Source organism: Bombina bombina, chromosome 6, assembly GCF_027579735.1.
Source record: "Bombina bombina isolate aBomBom1 chromosome 6, aBomBom1.pri, whole genome shotgun sequence".
Classification (NCBI taxonomy): domain Eukaryota; kingdom Metazoa; phylum Chordata; class Amphibia; order Anura; family Bombinatoridae; genus Bombina; species Bombina bombina.
Window position 1 is genome coordinate 763540765 of NC_069504.1, and position 23106 is coordinate 763563870.

At 36.4% G+C, this 23106-nt stretch overlaps 1 protein-coding gene across 1 annotated transcript in view; it reads right to left on the reverse strand.

Annotated features, from left to right (window-relative positions):
* LOC128663627 (chromaffin granule amine transporter-like) overlaps positions 1-23106 on the reverse strand; it is a 265531-nt gene that overhangs the window by 130904 nt on the left and 111521 nt on the right. The window contains exons 2-5 of the mRNA XM_053718044.1: positions 11843-11974; positions 7708-8014; positions 7516-7574; positions 1378-1461 (exon numbers count right to left, since the gene is read on the reverse strand). Of these exons, the coding sequence (XP_053574019.1) occupies positions 1378-1461; positions 7516-7574; positions 7708-8014; positions 11843-11954 (562 nt within the window). The 5' untranslated portion in view covers positions 11955-11974. The remainder of the gene's footprint in view (positions 1-1377; positions 1462-7515; positions 7575-7707; positions 8015-11842; positions 11975-23106) is intronic.

A 23106-nucleotide genomic window follows, 5' to 3' on the forward strand; every position in this document is an offset into this window, starting at 1 on the left:
ATGAAGGGGCTTTATGCGCTAAAGCTACTACTAAAATATAACTTTTAATATAACCATTAAAAATAATCAAAATCAAGAAGAACATGTATGCAGTTTCTTTTATTACTGCATAAATGTGAAATGGGATGAAAACACATATACAGTACATATATATATATATATATACATATATAAGTCTTCTGACTTGTTTAGATTTGTAAATGGTTTACACAATGAGTTATTTTCTCTATATTTTGTATTTAGTGGAGGATTTTAAACTCACTTTTCGCCTCCCCATAATTTTAATTGTTGTTGAATTTCCCCCAGAAATGAACTTTACCAAGCAGTGATTTAACCTACTCCCAGCTGATGAGTGGCAATAACCACGAAACAGCTGTCCTGGGATTGGTCTAAATCACTGTACTAACCCTAGCTAAGCATTAAAGCTGTGAAATGCAGCAGTGCTATGGCATAAAGGGAAGTCTGTCTTAAAAAGCAGGCTAAAAGTATTAAGGTGAGTCATTGTGAACCTCATTTGCATATCTTACCCAGATTCCTTTGCTGCATTGGAAACAGTGTAATCAGAGAGTTTCTGGGTTTAAAGAAAGTCTTCTGACTTGTTTAGATTTGTAAATGGTTTACACAATGAGTTATTCTCTCTCTCTCTCTCTCTCTCTCTCTCTCTCTCTCTCTCTCTCTCTCTCTCTCTCTCTCTCTCTCTCTCTCTCTCTCTCTCTCTCTCTCTCTCTCTCTCTCTCTCTCTCTCTCTCTCTCTCTATATATATATATATATATATATATATATATATATATACACACACACACACACTGATATACTAGTACTTATATATTACAGTGGTGTGATTTTTATTTGTGTCATCTAAACAAGATCATTTTAGAATGTCTTCATTTACAAAACTAAAAGTCCTAAATAAGCTAACATTTTATTTTTAGGCATGTATATTTCTCTCCCCAAAAAGAGCTGTGGGTGTTGTCATTGTTTACCAATGAGCATTAACAGGAAGAAAGCAGATGTTACTGTTGTATAATAGACAATGCCATTTAATTGTAACCTTTGGTTATTTAGATTGGTGTACGGAAGGAAGCCAATAAACATCTATGTACATAGTTACCTGTCTGGAGAACACTAGTTAAAAAGTATATAGATTATACATTTTAATTAAATCATTATTGCATCATAAAAGTGTAGTTTGTTTAAATGTTTTTATTTGTTAAATTACAATCAACAGGATATTATAAAAAGCCAATTTAAAACGTTTGTTATGTAACTGGCACGTACAGCACATTTGATAATAGAGAATGTGTCCGGTTTAAGAATCAAATGTGTTAGAGAAAATAATCATATGGATAAAGATGATATTACAAAATATATTTTACCTGCCACAGTGGAAAACGAAGATCCAACTCCCTGCAATGACCGAGCCACGAAGAGAAGTGTGTAAGTACCAGAGAAAGCAAACACTGTAAGGAAGACAGGAAATTAATAGTTACAATATAATCTCTCACCAAAGTGACAGTTTCACATTAAACTCCTCCCACCTCCCATCATTCATTGCTTTTACATCTGGATTCCATTTTTCTCCAACACCTGGTAAATATCACAAAGCAGCTATTTTTTCCCTTCTCCTAATTTATTTCAACAAAATTCAGTATTGATGATGACTGCCTAGTATGTTTGATCGCAGGTTTTTCACTTAAATATTAATATTAATTTAGGAAGCATGTGTAATTAATAATTTCCTATCATACTGACACACATTTAAAGGGCAGCTCACCCAAAACTGAATGATCATATTTAAAGGGATATGAAACTCAAATGTTTTGTTTCTCGATTCAGATAGAACATGCAATTTTAAGCAACTTTCTAATTTACTCCTATTATCAAATTTTCTTCTTCTCTTGGTATCTTTTTTTGAAAAGCAGGAATGTAATAAACTTAGGAGCCAGCCCATTTTTTGTTCAGCACCTGGGTAGCGCTTGCTGATTGGTGGCTAAATGTAGAGTACCACGCCAGCACACAGGGCAAAAATCGATGAGTGGTGACTGACTGAAGCATTTTGACCTTCCCTTTGCGGGTTGGTTTTCAAGGCTTATTTATAGTTCACTAAGCAACACTGTATCCAAACAGCCACTTGACTCTTTTAAAAACACACCGCCACCAAGCATCCTAACAATTATTGTGTTTGCCGTACACTTCATCTCACTAGCAGCGAGCAGCAACATTGGCTAAATATCATAATTAATCTAATGTGAGGACACCACGGAGCCTATTCATTCTAGCTGAAAATCAAATATGGAGAATTTGTAAGCACTGTAATTGGCTATAGAGGAAGTTCAGATGTGACAGTACAAAAAACAAGGGATAAATCTGCGTTAGCAAAAAATAGGTTTACAATGCCAACAGATACAGACGGTTTTCTCCAAAACGCCTTAAATAGCAATGGGGTAAGAAATTAGAAAGATAAGTTTCAATTATGAAACTAAAACTGACTAAAAATCTGTGGCGCTTTATAGCTTAGCATAAACTATAGGGCCAGTAATATATATATTGAACCTTTATATAAGAGGGAAGTAACTAGAGCAGCTGGAATAAATTGGAGCAGCTGGATTAAATTTTAGTATATTACATAGTGTGATAGCAACTGTGGCATATGAATTAATATATGATATATATAAAAAATAATTTTAATATTAATCTTACATAAAATGAAAAGAAATTATAAAAATCACCCTCAAATGGTCGACCAGTACAAGTTAAATACTTGGATAAAAAATACACACTTCCAAATGAAGTCAGTATAAAATCACAGCATAAAATCACATCAACATATGGTACATTTCATCAAAAATATATAATAATAATAATAATAATAAATAAAAAACAATAGAAAACAAATAAGGGTATCTTATAACACAATTCCCTAATGTTGTTTCTTAAAATAGTGTAGTAAGCAAAAAAAGTCTATTTCAAGTCCAAGTCGATCCTCATTAATTAAAGGGACACTGAACACAATTTTTTTTTCTTTTGTGATTCCGATAGAGCATGCAATTTTAAGCAACATTCTAATTTACTCCTATTAGCAAATGTTCTTTGTTCTCTTGGTATCTTTATTTGAAAAGCAAGAATGTAAGTTTAGATGCCAGCCCATTTTGGTGAACAATCTGGGTTGTTCTTGCTGATTGGTGGATACATTCATCCACCAATAAACAAGTGCTGTCCAAGGTGCTGGACTTTCTTATTCAAATAAAGATAGCAAGAGAATGAAGAAAAATGATAATAGGAGTAAATTAGAAAGTTGCTTAAAATTGATTGCTCTATCTGAATCACAAAAGAAAAAAAATTGGGCTCAGTGTCCCTTTAAGGTATACGAACAAAGCAATTAGTGTTTGCTAGCCTACAGTTTGCTTAGCGTCTCTTTAAGGTTACTCTTACTGCGGTTATGGTTTTCTCCTTTTCTAGGGAGTTTTTTTCTATAGAGGAGAGAGGACAGACAAGAACACTTGTCACAAGTACAGAAAGTAGCTGCACCAAAGATTTGTCACAAAAACGAGAACTATCCAGTTTATAGGAGCTGAAACGTCATACCTAAAGTATCTACTTATACTCCCAGAGTCCCGAATGTGAGTTTGTAAAGTGGGTCTTTATTATAAGTAATATTGTTATAATAACAATTTATTAATGTACTTAAGATTATATAGTTTTCTAAATTGTAACCAATAAGGTGATACAGCCAAAGTTAACTTTAGATCTATTATTTGTACTTGTCTGTGCTCAGCTTAATATTTCTTTGTGTACAATTCAGTATATGACAGTAAATTTAAATTAATTCTCTGCTTCCCCATCCTGACTGCCTGAATATAAGCCTTGGTATGAGCTGCTGAGGTTTGGCAATGTTTATATAGTAAACATAAATATTTCCTCTAGCATATACATGTCTTAAACCAGGGGCCAGCAACTGGCACCCCAGATGTTCCACGACTACATTTTCCATGACACTCAGCCAGCCTAAAGTGTGTCTGAGCATCATGGGAAATGTAGTTCCAAAACATCTGGGGTGCCAAGTTTGCTGACCCCTGTCTTAAACAACACATAAAATCTATTATGAAAACTGTGCTAAAATCCTTACTGACCTTAGAATTTAATACACTGTTTTCCACATTTGGTTGTATTTAATAATATTGTATTAATAATAACACTAATAGATGTACCAGGTAATGTTACTAGCTTTTAGAAAACTGAAAGCTGGTGTTATATTTGAGCGAGTGGTTAGTGAGTCAGTGGTATCGGGGTGAATTAATGACCCAAGCTTGTAAAACAAAAAAGTAATGAAGGCCATCAATAACAGTCTGCTGTCACTACATGCTTTAGGGTATAAATATATCAACTTTAATGTCACATGTGCGTCAGTCAGTGACGGATTGTTGCTACTTTACAGCTCAGATAATATCAACTGCATCTCTCCTGTAATCTTTGGAACAGCCTTTTAAATATATAGTTTAAATTATTTACATTAATATAAATAAAGGACAATGCAGCATGGCGGAGAAGAGCAGAAGCTATATAGCCACCGCTAGATAGCTAAGGTTTAAACCTGTGGCTAAAAGGGTTATGTCATATAAAGTTGTAGACTATGGGCTAGATTTTAAGTGGCGCTGTATTTGTTTTTGAGTAAGCGAAAAATTTGCTAACATTTACATTTTTGCGCTTTTCAGGTTGCGTTCATATTACAAGTTCCCAAAAAACTTTTTTTGCGTGAGTATGCATATATTCCCCCATTGAGATCAAGGGAGAAAAAAAGTGGAAAAAAAACACCCAAGATCACGCAAACTTCAACGCCTTTTCGCATTCCCCATGAAAGTCAATCAGAAAAAAATTGTTGAAAAAAAAACAAACACCCATCGCGCAAACAACATTGCATATTCGCATTAGCAAATGTGAAATATTTACAGTAAAGATATAGTTAAAATCTATATTAAATATGGATATTGCATAAATATGTTTTATCATCTTTTTATCTGTTTAATGGCAAAGGGCTGTAATGCAGTTATATATATATATATGTGTGTACATATATACAGTATATATATATATATATATATATATATATATATATATATATATATATATATGTGTTTATATGTGTGTACATATATACAGTATATATATATATATATATGTGTTTATATGTGTGTGTGTGTGTACATATATGTTAATGTTTTAAATACTATACATTACTATACATGTACACATATATATTAACTATATATATATATATATATATATATATATATATATATATATATATATATATATATATATATATATATATATATATATATATAATGATTCAATATTTGCACTCTCTGGATTTTCAACACAGCAATCTTTAATTAGTTGTGACGTTTCTGGGCATTCACCCCTTCCTCAGTCTGAGGAAGGGGTGAATGCCCCGAAACGTCACAACTAATTAAAGATTGCTGTGTTGAAAATCCAGAGAGTGCAAATATTGAATCTTTCTATTTAACTGCATTTGCACCCTGGTGTTTAAGAATTTGGCGAGTGGAAGTGCGCTATCTACTGTCTATATATATATATATATATATATATATATATACAAAACACGGAAGGGGACTGCACTCTCAGACTGGACTGGGTAAACATCCCATGACCCTGCAACATGCTTAGCCTTGGGTGGGTACTATAGCACTCTCAGGAAGCTGTGCTGTCTCCAGAGTCACAGGCATAGGATGTGTGCCCAGTCCAGTCTGAGAGTGCAGTCCCCTTCCGTGTTTTGTATATGTCTAGGGTGATTACATAAGTCTGTGAACCCTCACCCTGACTTGTTCCCAGTTTGTTTGATTGAGAGCTTGCATTTGTATGGCTGTATTAGGGACCCAGGTTTTGGAAGAGACCTTGACATGGTACCTGGGCTTGTCCCATTTGGCCAGATGCGGTAACTAACTCTTCCAGTTTTGCTTTTAATCTTAGCTGAGAGTTTGTAAGGTCTGGACTTTCTCTGTGTGTTGTGTGTGTATATATATATATATATATATATATATATATATATATACAAATACATCTCTAGCAATGTATATATATATATGTGTCTCAGTGTTAACATTTGCTTTTTTTTGCTTTTTTGTGCAATATTTAATTTAAATAATTTTTATTATAAAGTGTTAATATGAGTGTTACTGTATTTTGTAATGTATTTTTGAAGTGTTTTGTACAACGTTTTGTTTCGGAAAACAGTTAACCACAGCACTGAGATTGCGAAAAGGAATGAAGGGTAAATGCGATTGCGCTAGCGAAATGAAAATTGTAATCTAGCCCTATGTCTTAATTAAAATACTGTATATGAAAAATAGCACTGTTAAAATATAAATAATATTTATTATAAAAAAAAAGTTTTCTTTGTAAAATAAAACACATCAATACAAATATATTCATTTGGGACGATGTTTAAAAAGAGTGACTTCCCAAATTTGATATTGATGTTTTTTTATATTTCATAGAAAACGTTTTTTTTTAATAATAAATATTATTTATATTTCAACAGTGCTATTTCCATATATATTAATTAAGACATAGGGCTCCATTTATCAAGCAGTGGATTCTGCTTTAGAGGAACATTGTTTCAGGCTCGCCTGAAACAAAATTTATGAAGCAGCAATCGTAAAACTGCTCCTCCTTAACCTTTAGGTGGCGGATTGAGATCATCCCGATCCGATCAGGATGAATGACAGCCCTTGCTAGTGGCCCATTGACTGGTTAGCAGCATTGCACAAGCATTTCTGGTGAAATTCTTGTGCAATGATAAATGTGGACATTGTATGCCGTCAGCCTGCAGCGATGTCCAGCAGACATGATTCGCTTTCAGCTCGACAGTTGATAAATCAAGCCCATAGTCTACACCTTTATATGACATAACCCTTTTACCCACAGATTTACACCTTACCTTTCTAGCAGTGGCTATTTAGTGCCAGCTCATGTGTATGTTTGTAATTCTAGTAGCTATCTAAATGGAAGGACTAGATATATAGGGCCTGGCTAAGAGGTTTTTATGTTTGAGCTCTGTATTTTGATTAAAGGAGAAGAGCAGAAACAAAATATACGGCTAGATTTAGAGTTTGGCGTTAGCCGTCAAAACCAGCGTTAGAGGCTCCTAACGCTGGTTTTTACCGCCCGCTGGTATTTAGAGTCAGTCAGGAAAGGGTCTAACGTTCACTTTGCAGCCGCAACTTTTCCATACCGCAGATCCCCCTACGCCATTTGCTTATCCTATCTTTTCAATGGGATCTTTCTACGCTCCTTTTTTGGAGCCTAACGCACTGAAAACGCAGCCATTCTGTGAACTCTAAATACCAGCGGTATTTAAAAGGTGCGGGGAAAAAAAAGCATGCGTTAGCTACGCGGGTCGTTACCGACAAAACTCTAAATCTAGCCGATAGATTCTGAGCACTATGAATATAAAGTTTCAAACCTGATATCAGTATTAAAAATATGCTACTTACTGATAGTTGATATAAACATGATGATAAATCCAACAAACATTGGAGTGTCATATCCCACCCTGGGGGGAAAAAAAAGAAATATTATTCAGGGAGAAATACCAGCATCCATATTTAGGGAATATCACTTTAATTCAAAGCTCTAATTTATGTTATTATCTTCATATAATTGGGGTTATATACACTCGGACCTACCTGTTGGTTAACAGACCCACTAAAGGGTTTATCAGGAGCTGTAAGATGGCTTTAGATGCGAAGAGTAAACCTACTTTCACATTTTCATCCCTTAAAAAGCCTTTCTGCTTGGGACACATATCTGTGTTATTTGGTCCCTGGGTGTCATTCCTGTATTCTATTGAATGTTGACTTGAGATGGAAATGATGGAATTATTATATAGTGAGTAGATGGAGACAGAAGTGGAGTTGTTAGTAGGAACTGACAAAACGGATACGCTTTTGTTTCCATATTCTTGGTCATAAAGGAAGCTAGGAATGATTGGTACTAGGAGAAAAGAAAAAGAGGTTAAAGGGAAAATCTACTCCAGAATGTTTATTGTTTATAAAGATAGATAATCTCTTTATTACCCATTCCCCAGTTTTGCATAACCAACACTCTTATATTAATACACTTTTTACCTCTATGATTACCTGTTATCTAAGCCTCTGCAGACTGCCCCTTAATTTAAGTTCTTTTGATAGACTTGCATTTTAGCCAATCAGTGCTGACTCATAAATAACCCCACAGGAGTGAGCACAATGTTATCTATATGCCACACATGAACTAGTGCTGTCTAGCTGTGAAAAACTATCAAATGCACTGAGATAAGAGGCAGTCTTCAAGGGCTTAGAAATTAGCATATGAATCGGTTTCACTTTCAACAAAGAATACCAAGAGTACAAAGCACATTTAATGATAAAAGTCATTTGGAAAGTTATTTAAAATCGCATAACCTATCTGAATCATAAAAGTTTAATTTTGATTTGACTTCCCCTTTAACCCTTTGAGTGCTAGCACTCACCCACCTTGAGGGTAATCTGGGGGCTCCCACCTACTCCCACCCTGGCATTCTGGCCTGAATAGTGAGAGGTATCGCCGGGCTTCATGATTCGCGCAGTGACATCACGCCCAATGACATGATGACATCACCACGCAACTTTATTTTAAATTAACAATGGACAATATAGGGAAATGGGGGCATGCTGCTTAGAAGCCTGTATCTCTGGCATCTAAGCAGCAACAGACCCCCAAGACCCACCGTTCATACAAAAGACCAGCAGGTCACAAATAGTTCAATTCAATATTTTGTGACATTTTATGGATTATAATTGCTTTTAGGGTTATATGTAAAATGGGTTTAAATAACTCCATATTAAACGGACAGTAAAGTTAAAAATAAAGTTTTAGGATTTACAGAGAAAATGTAATTATAAATACATTTCCAGTTTACTTCTATTATCAAATTTGCTTTGTTCTCTTGGTATCTATTCATGAAGCTCAGGAGCAGCAAATCACTACTGGGAGCTAGCTGCCAATTGGACACTGCACATATATAGCTCACCTAATGTGTTCAGCTAAGTCCTAGTAGTTCATTGCTGCTACTGAGGCTACCTACGTTACACTTCAAAAAGGTAACCAAAATAACAAAGCACATTTGATAATAAAAGTGAATTAGCTTTAAATTGGCATGCTATGGGGTAGATTTATCAAGCAGCGGATGCTGCAATCTACCCCCGAAGTCTCAGGTCTGCCTGAAACTTAAGTTAAGAAGCAGCAGTCATAAGACAGCTGCTCCTTAACTCATCCGCCATCTCTGAGATCGTATCCGATCGGGATGATTGACACCCCCTGCTAGCGGCCGATTGGCTGCGAATGTGCAGGGGGCAGCATTGCACAAGCAGTTCACCAGAAATGCTTGTGCAATGATACGCTGTTTGCATTTATTGATGTTGACATTTGATAAATCTACCTTTATGTCTGAATCATGAATTTTGGCTTTATTATTATTATTGGTTATTTGTAGAGTGCCGACAGATTCCACAGCGCTAATTACCAATTTAATTATACTAAAGTGTCTATTATTCATAATATCTTAAATTTTAGTTTTTTTATGTACATATGTGCCATAAATTAAAGTGATGGTAAACTTTACATGTTTTAAAATCAGATTCTGAATCTAAGCAAAATTTTACAGGGACTTTAATTGATCACTTCTAAAAAAAAGATGCGCTGTAGCTTACTTTTTAATCCAGCCATGCCATTCCAATACCCCCTGCTCCGACTGGCCACTTCAAAACTCATATTTTTTGCAAGCTAACGGTTTAGGTTTGAATTGTTCTTTAATTGGCGCTCTAGCCATACAGCATTTTTTTCTGTAGCTAGAGCGCCAATTGGAGAACAATTTCAAACCGTTAGCTCACAAAAAATATGAGTTTTAAAGTGGGGGCTGGAGCAGGGGGTATTAGATTAAAAAGAAAGCTACAGTGCATCTCTATTAAAAGTGATAAAAAAATCTACTTCTAATTTGAAATCCAACTTAAGTGCTTTAGCATTGTCTTTTTATTATGCATTTATTGATTATGCTATTCTACTGTGTTTAATGGTCCTTTAAAAACAAGGAATCCCCCTTTGTGAGACACACTGTTCTCAAGGTAAAAACTGCCTTTATAGAATTAGGACAGTAGCTTCATAGTACGTACTACTGGCAAGATTTCTTATAGAATCTCACAATCTCACTTTATAGAATTAAGCCCTAAGTTTTTCTCTATCAAATCTCTTATGTTCTTTCTTAGTGATTTTTCTGAATAAAGATGCTGGGCCAAAATAGACTGCTGTGTGATGACAAATGCACTCTTGTAGCAGGGCAACATTATAGCATTGTACTGTGTAATGATAATGAGCTCACAAAAGAGATAAACATGAAATAGTATAATGTTTGTGAACCAAGTATAGAATGCATGACCTTCTAAAACTTCTGAATCTTAAGTGAGGTTTAGGTTAGGTTGTGAACATGGATGGTTGGACTGTATGTGAGTTGATAATGTAACATGGAAGAAGTGTTGGTGTTATCTCTAGGTGCATGATGTAATCCTAGGGACTTTGATTGTTGGATATACCCCATCAGTTTGACTTCTGATAAATGTATTTGTCCTTTGGGACCAAGAGGACTTCATACCATTGCTATATCCTAAAGGGAAAATAAACACTTTGCCACCCATTTTTATTACTGGTCTATAAAAATGTGTTGAAGTGATCTATGCTAAGATACTATATTATTGGTTCAATTCCTCCTTGCTACAAAGTTAGAAAATTATCTTATTATGAAATGTTCTTTCATACCCAACTGTAGTAAGAATATCAGTGTGTGGGAGGTGTATGTAGTGTAATGTTTCTATTTAAAAATCCATACCAGTGGCTGTTCCAGATATATTATTATATGGAGACATACACTCAAATGGATGGAGTCATTGGTGTCCTATGGTTGGGGTCAGTGCAGGTGGAGGCAGAGTTTGTAGTGTTTTGAGGGTGGGGCAAGGTGGCCCTGGGCATGGTTAGGCAGTCTGGACATAGGTAGGTGGTCCTGGGCATGGTTAGGCAGTTTGTACATGGGTAGGTGGTCCTGGTCATGGTTAGGCAGTCTGGTCATGGGTAGGTGGTCCTGGGCATGGCTTACATAAAAGGACAGTGGCAGGAAGGGATCATTGTTATCATTTTACCTTACTCCTCATTCGCATGCAAAATAGAACACTGGGTGTGCGTTTGCAACACTTGTTCCCCCCTAAAACTGCCATTGACCCCCGAGACAAACAGCACTACTTTAGAGACCATCCTGGAGTTATTTAATGATTATCAAACTACTTTAGAAGTCATTTGCACATTTGAGACAAACAGCACTACTTTAGAGACCATCCTGGTATCATTTAATGATTATCAAACTACTTTAGAAGTCATTTGCACATCATCAGACATCATCAGGCTTGTAAAGTCATCATCTAAGGTAAAAAAAAATCTGGATGATGATTTCAGAATGATTAGTAGATTACCTTACTGATTAATTCACAAGCATGAACAGCCAGTGAATGTCTCTAGAGTTATCTCAATTAAATATTTCGGCCTGTGGGCATACTTTAGGATGGCTTCTGATGACTAGACTGGAGTAATTGATCATCCTTTTTGACTAAATCCATCTGCATACATTTTTAACTTTGTCTTGATGGAAGGATATTACACAGTTTATTTTCCAAATAACCCCAAAATAAAACTCAATCATGTAAAACTTTTTAGCAACTGTCAAAGTTAATTAAGTCAACCTCAGAAAGTATGCAAACATACCCACAACTGTGAAAAGCATGTTATCCAGCAACAGAGCTACAAATACCACGAAAAGCACCAGGCCACGTGACTCTCTTCTTTCCTTCAGCCATTTACAGGGACCACATTCCATGTTTGCTACAGGCAATGTACCTTTGAAGGCATGGGGTGAAAGAAGAAGAGTAAGTAGATGAAGGAATGGTTTCACATACCAACAAATTACAATACATTAAACATATCTCACAAATAATGTAAACATGTCCTTAAAAGAACAGTAAAGTCATAATTAGACATTCCTGATTTAGACAGAGCATACAATTTTAAACAATTTCAAATGTACTTTTATTATTTAATTTGTTTCCTTCTTTTGTTGAAAGGTTTATCTAGGAAAGCTCAGGAGCAGCAAAGAACTTCTGATTGGTAGCTGCATATATATACAGATTATCATTGGCTCACCCATGTGCTCAGTTAGAAACCAGTAGTGCATTGCTGCTCCTTCAACAAATGATACCAAGAGAATGAAAACAAATTGATAATAGAAGTAAACTGGAAAGTTGTTTAAAATTGTATGTTCTACCTAAACCAGGAAATAAATGTTTTGGATTTCATGTCACTTTAAGTGGAGCCAACTTTTTAACCCAACAGCCAAAGTAAGGTATTAGAAATATCAAGTTCTAGTATTATAAGGCACATGTACATAAGCAATTGAACCAACACAAACATTTTCAAACTCAAATTTTTGGGCAAGATTACTCCAAAAGGTAGTAATTTACTTCTGTTATCACTTTTACCACTTTAAAGAAACTATCGCCTAGATCACGAGTTTGGTGTTAGCCTTAAAAAGCAGCGTTGAGAGGTCCCAATGCTGCTTTTTAACGCCTGCTGGTATTACGAGTCTGACAGGTACAGGTGTACCGCTCACTTTTTCTTCCGTGACTCAAGGCTACCGCAAATCCCCTTACGTCAATTGTGTATGCTATCTTTTTAATGGTATTTGCCTAATGCCAGTATTACGAGTCTTGGAAGAAGTGAGCGGTAGACTCTCTCCTGTCCAGACTCCTACCGCATTTAAAAGTCAGTAGTTAAGAGTTTTATGGGCTAACGCCGGAACATAAAACTCTTAAATAAAGTGCTACAAAGTACACTAACACCCATAAACTACCTATTAACCCCTAAACCAAGGCCCTCCCACATCGCAAACACTAAACTAAAATGTTGTAACCCCTAATCTGCCGACTGGACATCGCCGCCACCTACATTATACCTATGAACCCCTAATCTGCTGCCCCTAACATCGCCGACACCTACATTATATTTATTAACCCCTAATCTGCCACCCCCAATGTCGCCGCCGCCACCTACCTACAATTATTAACCCCTAATCTGCCAACCGGACATCGCCGCCACTTTAATAAATATATTAACCCCTAAACCGCCGCACTCCCGCCTCGCAAACACAAGTTACATTTTATTAACCCCTAATCTGCCCCCCCAACGTCGCTGACACCTACTTACATTAATTAACCCCTAATTTTCCGACCCCAACGTCGCCACTACTATAATAAATTTATTAACCCCTAAACCTAAGTCTAACCCTAACCCTAACCCCCCCCTAATTTAAATAAAAATTTAAATTATACGAAATTAATTTAACATAATTAAATAAATTAATCCTATTTAAAACTAAATACTTACCTATAAAATAAACCCTAAGCTAGCTACAATATAACTAATAGTTACATTGTAGCTAGCTTAGGGTTTATATTTATTTTACAGGTAATTTTGTATTTTTATTTTTTTTTTATTTTCAAAAGAGCTTTATTAAGGTCAAATGAGATTACATATCATAAGGCAGTTGTACATAAAATAAATCATTATTGTTACAAATTAAAAGGACTCAAACATATATCTATTCAGTAGTATGTCTTAATTGAAAAGTATAAGCCCATGAAATATTTATAGCAAATCTGACTATGGCTAATTTTGTATTTATTTTAACTAGGTACAATAGTTATTAAATAGTTATTAACTATTTAATAACTACCTAGCTAAAATAAGTACAAAATGACCTGTAAAATAAAACCTAACCTAAGTTACAATTACACCTAACACTACTCTATCATTAAACTAATTACCTAAACTACCCACAATTAATTAGAATTAAATTAAATAAACTAAAGTACGGAACCCCCCCGGAAATAGCCCTTAAAATTGCCCCAAAGTAATCAGCTCTTTTACCTGTAAAATAAAAATACAATACCCCCCCAACATTACAACCCACCACCCACACACCCCTACTCTAAAACCCACCCAAACCCCCCTTAAAAAAACCTAACACTAACCCCCTGAAGATCACCCTACCTTGAGCCGTCTTCACCCAGCCGGGCACAAGTGGTCCTCCAGACGGCAGAAGGCTTCATCCAGGCGGCATCTTCTATCTTCATCCTTCCGGAGCGGGTCCATCTTCAATTCAGCCGACGCGGAGCATCCTCTTCAAACAAAGTCCTAACGAAGAATGAAGGTTCCTTTAAATGACGTCATCCAAGATGGCGCCCCTTGAATTCCGATTGGCTGATAGAATCCTATCAGCCAATCGGAATTAAGGTAGGAAAAATCCTATTGGCTGATGTAATCAGCCAATCGGATTGAAGTTCAATCCGATTGGCTGATCCAATCAGCCAATAGGATTAACCTTGCTTTCTATTGGCTGTTCCAATCAGCCAATAGAATGTGAGGTCAATCCTATTGGCTGATAGCATCAGCCAATAGGATTTTTCCTACCTTAATTCCGATTGGCTGATAGGATTCTATCAGCCAATCGGAATTCAAGGGACGCCATCTTGGATGACATAATTTAAAGGAACCTTCATTCTTCGTAAGGACTTCATTTGAAGAGGATGCTCCGCGTCGGCTGGATTGAAGATGGACCCACTCCGCTCCGGAATAATGAAGATAGAAGATGCCGCCTGGATGAATCCTTCTGCTGTCTGGAGGACCTCTTCTGCCCCGATCGGATGAAGACTTTGGACCCTCTGGAGGACCACTTGTGCCCGGCTGGGTGAAGATGGCTCAAGGTAGGGTGATCTTCAGGGGGTTAGTGTTAGGTTTTTTTAAGGGGGGATTGGGTTGGTTTTAGAGTAGGGGTGTGTGGGTGGTGGGTTGTAATGTTGGGGGGGTATTGTATTTTTATTTTACAGGTAAAAGAGCTGATTACTTTGGGGCAATGCCCCGCAAAAGGCCCTTTTAATGGCTATTTGTAATTTAGTGTAGGGTAGGGACATTTTTTTATTTTGGGGGGCTTTTTTATTTTATTAGGGGGATTAGATTAGGTGTATTTAGTTTAAAATTCTTGTAATTCTTTTTTTATTTTCTGTAATTTAGTGTTAAAATAAATACAACATTGCCTGCAAAATAAATATAAATCCTAAGCTAGCTACAATGTAACTATTAGTTATATTGTAGGTAGCTTATGGTTTATTTTATTGGTAAGTATTTAGTTTTAAATAGGATTAATTTATTTAAAGTGTCAGTAAACCTAAAAATAATGTTATATAATTCTGCACATAGTGCAGAATTATATAACATTATTTTAGTGCTATAGTTATAAAAGCCTTTTTTCCCTTTTAATATTTAAAAAATATGCTGCTTTTACAGACCCGCTCTCTGCTCTCTGCTGAGCGGGTCTGTTTTTTTTACTCAGCGCATCGGGTCAGCTGTATAGTCACAGCCCGGCCCGACCGCGCCATAACATTAAGTGAAGCTCGCTCCTGCTGTCAGACAGAGCAGGAGCGAGCTGCACTTAGTCTTATGGCGTGGTCGGGCCGGGCTGTGACTATACAGCTGGCCCGATGCGCTGACTAAAAAAAACAGACCCGCTCAGCAGAGAGCAGAGAGCGGGTCTGTAAAAGCAGCATATTTTTTAAATATTAAAAAGGGAAAAAAGTCTTTTATAACTATAGCACTAAAATAATGTTATATAATTCTGCACTATGTGCAGAATTATATAACATTATTTTTTAGGTTTACTGTCCCTTTAATTATGTTAAATTAATTTCGTTTAATTTAAATTATATTTAAGTTAGGGGGGTGTTAGGGTTAGGGTTAGACTTAGGTTTAGGGGTTAATAACTTTATTATAGTGGCGGCGACGTTTGCGGCGGCAGATTAGGGGTTAATAAATTTAATATAGTTGAGGCGACGTTGGGGGGCAGATTAGGGGTTAATAAATATAATGTAGGGTTCGGCGATGTTAGGGGCAGCAGATTAGGGGTTCATTAGTATAATGTAGGTGGCGGCGGAGTCCGGAGCGGCAGATTAGGGGTTAATAGTATAATGCAGGTGGCGACGATGTCGGGGGTGGCAGATTAGGGGTTAATAAGTGTAAGATTAGGGGTGTTTAGACTCGGGGTTCATGTTAGGGTGTTAGGTGCAGACATAACTTTTATTTCCCCATAAGAAACAATGGGGCTGCGTTAGGAGCTGAACGCTGCTTTTTTGCAGGTGTTAGGTTTTTTTTCACCCAGCTCAGTCCCATTGTTTCCTATGGGGAAATCGTGCACAAGCACGTTTTGACATCTTAACGCTACCGTAAGCAACGCTGGTATCGAGGTGAGATGTGGAGCTAAATTTTGCTCAACGCTCACTTTTCTGAGGCTAACACAGCCATTCAGAAAACTCGTAATACCAGCGTTGGCTTAAGGGAGCAGTAAGAAAAAAAGGAGCGTTAGCCCCGCAAGCCTTACCGACAAAAACTCGTGATCTAGCTGTAAGTTACTTTATAAAAACTAAACCTTTATGCTTATATCTTCAATATTTAAACAAAATATACAAATACATCTACATATTATTCTATTATTTGCTTTGAATTAATAATTATGTCTAGCACTGTTTAAGATCACTTTAAGGGGCATATTTTTCAAGCTCCGAAGGCTCGCCGGAAACAGAAGTTATGAAGCAGCGGTCTAAAGACCTACCTCTGAGGAAGAAGGGCACAAAAGTTCTATATCCCTTCGAAACGCGTCAGGTTCTTTTTTTTTTACCGGATTGAATACAGATTTTACCAGATTCCATCAGTATTTGCTTAGGAGTTAAAGGACAAAATATTTTTTTTTTATCAATGCTTTTAATTACCTCATATTATTGAGGTCACTTGATGTAAGCGCACAATTGTTAATCAATAAAAAGTGTGATATTTCCATACAATGTTGCACTATTGTATGTCCTTTCTCTTACATGATTGAGCCTAATTCGAGAGAGAGTGCTAAAGAAATCTCTGGATCGAAAGAGGACACCGTTCCACTGTACCACAGACACCGGGAGGGAGAACTACCTATACACTGCGCTGCACTTACCTCATGAGATTGAGGTAACGGAGTGTAAGTATACTCCCAACGGGCTCGTTGTGGAACGTGGATTCATTGCTATATTTGCCTAATCATTTTGCATTATTTGCATCCATCTACAGCCATAGAAGCTTTCTTCCAATATTGGACTTGTATTTTGAACTTTTATAGGGCTATTTCTGTTGCGATACAGATTGATATTCAACCTTTTCTATCATTATTATTATTATTTATGGCATGTTCAGGCTATCATAATATTTAAAGTATCAAGCATAGTGACTTTTGCTAACATTTGGACTACTCCTGCATTTAAGGTGGTTGCATTTTGTTATATGTCTTTGTGCACACAATTTGTCACATACAATCCAGCGGGCACTACACTAGTTATGCGGCTAGAACAACACTATTAATTACATTCAAATTAGTTCATTGTGTATATTGTATACATTGATTCTTGATACCCTTTGTTATCAACTAATTATTAGCTTATACGAGTGATACTTAATAACAACTATAATCACCTTTTTTCTGAATTACAGTATTTTAATCATTTGGCATCCCAAGTGTATACATTAACCAGTTGTTCTATTTCAGTAAACTCGGTTTTTTGAACTAACCCATCCCAGGACTCCCTAATTTAGGGTCCTTTATCCAGAGTGTTGCGCCTTCCTGAATATTCCTAATCCCCCTCTTTTTCCCTCTCTTTATCATATATATATATATATATATAAATATGCATTTATGAATAAAAAGAACATATTCTGTTATGTTAAGAACATTAGAATGTGAAATATTCATATTTTCATGTTGGGTTAGCGCAAATGAGAATATGTGATCGTGTTTGCGCAAGAGTGGAGTGTTTTTCCACTTTTTCTCCATTGACTTCTATAGGGAATACGTGACTGTGCATGCAATATTCTAAGTTCGGATTTTTGCGCTTGTCAAGTTACCGTTAGAGCGATAACAGTTTACTTTCAACTTGTAATATGAGCACAACCCAACGAGTAGAAAAATCTTTCTTCTAGCGCAATTAACACTCAAACGGGAGTTTTAATTTGCACTCCACTCATAATCTGGCCCTTTATGAGAACAAATTACACTTGACATTACCCTTTACTGACTATAAGCCACAAAAGTATTGCATTTATGAGGGGGGGGGTACATTTGAGAGATTTTTTTTCACCTCAAGTAGGAATCCTTGAGACACAGTAGGCTACCTTATCACCTACACTGCTGCACTAAAACATATTGGCCTAGATTACAAGTGGAGTGTAAAAATATTAGCGCTATTGAGTGCTAACGCCGCTTAAATAATTAGCGCTCCTAATCTTGTGCTCATATTACAAGCTGAAAGTAAAAATATTATTGCTTGAGCAAAAGCCTCTGGCACACTAACATCTGGAGATTAGATAGCGCAGCCACACTAACTCTGTCTTCTTATAGACATCTATCAGGCAACACTGCAAAACCATGTTCTGGCTTTCACTAGAAGTATATTTGTAAGTATATACAGATATTACTTACACATATCAATTGTGAGCTTGGCTTTTTGAGTATTATAAATAGTAAAAGAAACTAAAGATATTGGGCTCCATGTATGAAGCAGCGGATGCTGCTTCGGAGGCCTATCGTTTCAGGCTGAAATGAAAATTAAGAAACAGCGGTCATAACCTGTCCTTTTAGGTGGCGGATTGAAATCTGGATGATTGACAGCCCCTGCTAGCTGCCGATTAGCTGCCACTTGAAATACTTGTGCAATGATAAATTCTGACAGCTATAGCAAATCATGTCCACACGACATTTAGTAAATCTACCCCATTGTTACTAGATGACGAGAGACCTAAAAATGCTTTTCATATGTATTTATTTCATATAAACATACAAGTCTTGTAATAAGGGGTAACAATATAAGCAAAATATTTCTGGAAAATAAATTCAAATTGAAGGTGTAATTTAAAGAAAACATGTGGGACTTTCATATCTATCATGGACACTCTGGTTTATGCCACAGTAAAACATGATCACTAGATATTTAATTAATTAGTGATTACTTTATTACCCACACAATTTAGTTATAGAATTCTAGATAATTATCACATTGACATGCAGTTGAAATGCACACATTCCTATTGGCATTTGTATTGAGATAAACATGAAAGCTAAAGTCACTATTGATATCATTCTGAGAAGCAGCTGAGAGACAGAAAAAGTCTTCTGGTTACTAAAACAACAAATGGTAGTTTGTGAAACATCTTCTGTATAACATTGGAAAGGATATGGACACTAAATACTAAAAATAAGGGTAACAAGGTTTGGTGCAATGTCAAAAACTTTTTATTTTTGTTTTGATCCCACATTTCTATATACAGAGAGACACAATGTGCTAGATTACAAATGGAGCGCTATATATCGCTGGTACTACAAGTAAATTGCAATGCAAAAGCATTTCGCTCATGAGAGCCCGCTTCCATAGGCTCCTATGGGAGCCTCGTTCTGATGTCGCCAGGGTCACACAGAAGGGGGTAAGTACTGCATTGATGGGCAACATTTTTAAATATATATGTTTATGAATATATACATATATATTTATGTGTTAATATATGTATATACACATATTAAAACATAAATATATATGTATATAAGCATAATCATATATATTTACATTGCGGCCTATGAGAACACACAGTTCCCATAGACCACAATGTAAAGGCACTTTCAGCGCCTTTTTTTCCCAACACCCCAGTCTTACCAACTTTAAAGCCCCAAAACTGCCTAGTGCAGTTTTTATTTAATTTTGTTTAATAAAAAAAACTATAATGCCCTTTATTTTGAGGGCATTTGGGACACTTTTAGAAAATTTACCAGAGTTCAGATTTCTGATTAATTTTCTGAGCGCTAATTGCTACTGCGGGTTGTCACTTGTAATGGCTGGTTAATTATCGCGCTCCCGCAAACGGCAAATTTGCCGTTTGCGGAAGCAATAATTTAGTGCTTAACTTGTAATCTAGCCAAATGTATACAAAGATGGAGTGTTTATAAAGAAGAGAGTGTATACTTTTTGGCCTATTCTACCTATATTCAGACATGCATACAACCATATCCAGCTTTAAACATTTCCCATACATTATTTTGCACATGCCCAATAACCAAAGCTCTTATTTTCTTTGGTTATAGGATTCTGCACCATTGTCCTTTTGTACTTAAAGGACTAGCATAATAGACAAAAGTAGGTGTTACATTTATATTGAAGTTCTTTAATTCAATTGGCTGCAAATGGGGCAAAATTTGAGCATATGTTATTGCCTGAATACTCTAATTTAGACCGTTCCCTTTGGTCCTGACTTCAGAGCTTTATAGATTTATTGGGGGACAGAACTCGGGCCCAAGCTGTAGGGCAGGCAATATATCTCAATAGTACCTGTGCTGAGTTATGGGGAATGCCTAGCAGTCATTGTTAACAACAGGACTGTACCACCGTTATCAGCTCTACACAGATGTAAAACTGGATCAACAAACTGCCTACATAGTATGTGAACAGAATGTGCTATATTGTATTTGCAAGGTTGTCTATGCCAGACCTCACTTCCCAGACATATTCATAAAGATACTTTGTAGCTTCACATGAGCTCTTAGTCCAATTGAAGCTAATGGACTTTAAACCTTTACTCGTTACATAAATCTCACTCTTGGTTTAAGACTTCTGACTTCTGGCGCCACTTTAAAAATGTGTTTATTTAATTAAACTTAACCATTGTGACCTGCAAAACCCCTAGACATGTGCAGGGAATGTCTTGTTTCCGCCAGCAATAGCAAACGCTTCTTATTTGTAATTGCAATTATTTAACTAAAAAACATAATTTATGTAAGAACTTACCTGATAAATTCATTTCTTTCATATTAGCAAGAGTCCATGAGCTAGTGACGTATGGGATATACATTCCTACCAGGAGGGGCAAAGTTTCCCAAACCTCAAAATGCCTATAAATACACCCCTCACCACACCCACAAATCAGTTTAACGAATAGCCAAGAAGTGGGGTGATAAGAAAAAAAGTGCGAAAGCATAAAAATAAGGAATTGGAATAATTGTGCTTTATACAAAAAAATCATACCCACCACAAAAAAAGGGTGGGCCTCATGGACTCTTGCTAATATGAAAGAAATTAATTTATCAGGTAAGTTCTTACATAAATTATGTTTTCTTTCATGTAATTAGCAAGAGTCCATGAGCTAGTGACGTATGGGATAATTAATACCCAAGATGTGGAACTTCCATGCAAGAGTCACTAGAGAGGGAGGGATAAAATAAAGACAGCCAATTCCGCTGAAAAAATAATCCACACCCCAAAATAAGTTTTAATCTTATAATGAAAAAAACTGAAATTATAAGCAGAAGAATCAAACTGAAACAGCTGCCTGAAGTACTTTTCTACCAAAAACTGCTTCAGAAGAAGAAAATACATCAAAATGGTAGAAAATTTGATCAACTGAAGCTTCATTCCTAAACGCCCAGGAAGTAGAAACTGACCTAGTAGAATGAGCTGTAATCCTTTGAGGCGGAGTTTTACCTGACTCGACATAAGCATGATGAATCAAAGACTTTAACCAAGACGCCAAAGAAATGGCGGAGGCCTTCTAACCTTTCCTGGACCCAGAAAAGATAACAAATAGACTAGAAGTCTTTCTAAAATCTTTAGTAGCTTCAACATAATATTTCAAAGCTCTTACTACATCCAAAGAATGTAAAGATCTCTCCTTTGAATTCTTAGGATTAGGACACAATGAAGGAACAACAATTTCTCTACTAATGTTGTTAGAATTCACAACTTTAGGTAAAAATTTAAATGAAGTCTGCAACACCGCCTTATCCTGATGAAAAATCAGAAAAGGAGATTCACAAGAAAGAGCAGATAACTCTGAAACTCTTCTAGCAGAAGAGATGGCCAAAAGGAACAACACTTTCCAAGAAAGTAATTTAATATCCAAAGAATGCATAGGTTCAAACGGAGGAGCTTGTAAAGCCCCCAGAACCAAATTCAAACTCCAAGGAGGAGAGATTGACTTAAAGACAGGTTTTATACGAACCAAAGCCTGTACAAAACAATGAATATCAGGAAGATTAGCAATCTTTCTGTGAAACAGCACAGAAAGAGCAGAAATTTGTCCTTTCAAAGAACTTGCAGACAACCCTTTATCCAGACCATCCTGAAGAAATTGTAAAATTCTAGGAATTCTAAAAGAAAATTGATGAGAAGAGCACCAAGAAATGTAAGTCTTCCAGACTCGATAATATATCTTCCTAGACACAGATTTTCGAGCCTGTAACATAGTATTAATTACGGAGTCAGAGAAACTTCTATGACTGAGAATCATGCGTTCAATCTCCATACCTTCAAATTTAATGATTTGAGATCCTGATGGAAAAAAGGACCTTGCAATAGAAGGTCTGGTCTTAATGGAAGAGTCCAAGGTTGGCAAGTAGCCATCCGGACAAGATCCACATACTAAAACCTGTGAGGCCATGCTGGAGCCACCAGCAGAACAAACGAACGCTCTTTTAGAATCTTGGAGATCACTCTTGGAAGAAGAACTAGGGGCGGAAAGATATAGACAGGATGATACTTCCAAGGAAGTGACAATGCATCCACTGCCTCCGCCTGAGGATCCCTGGATCTGGACAGATACCTGGGAAGTTTCTTGTTTAGATGAGAGGCTATCAGATCTATTTCTGGAAGTCCCCAGATTTGAACAATCTGAAGAAATACCTCTGGGTGAAGAGACCATTCGCCCGGATGTAACGTCTGGCGACTGAGATAATCCGCTTCCCAATTGTCTATACCTGGGATGTGAACCGCAGAAATTAGACAGGAGCTGGATTCCGCCCAAGCAAGTATCCGAGATACTTCTTTCATAGCCAGAGGACTGTGAGTCCCCCCTTGATGATT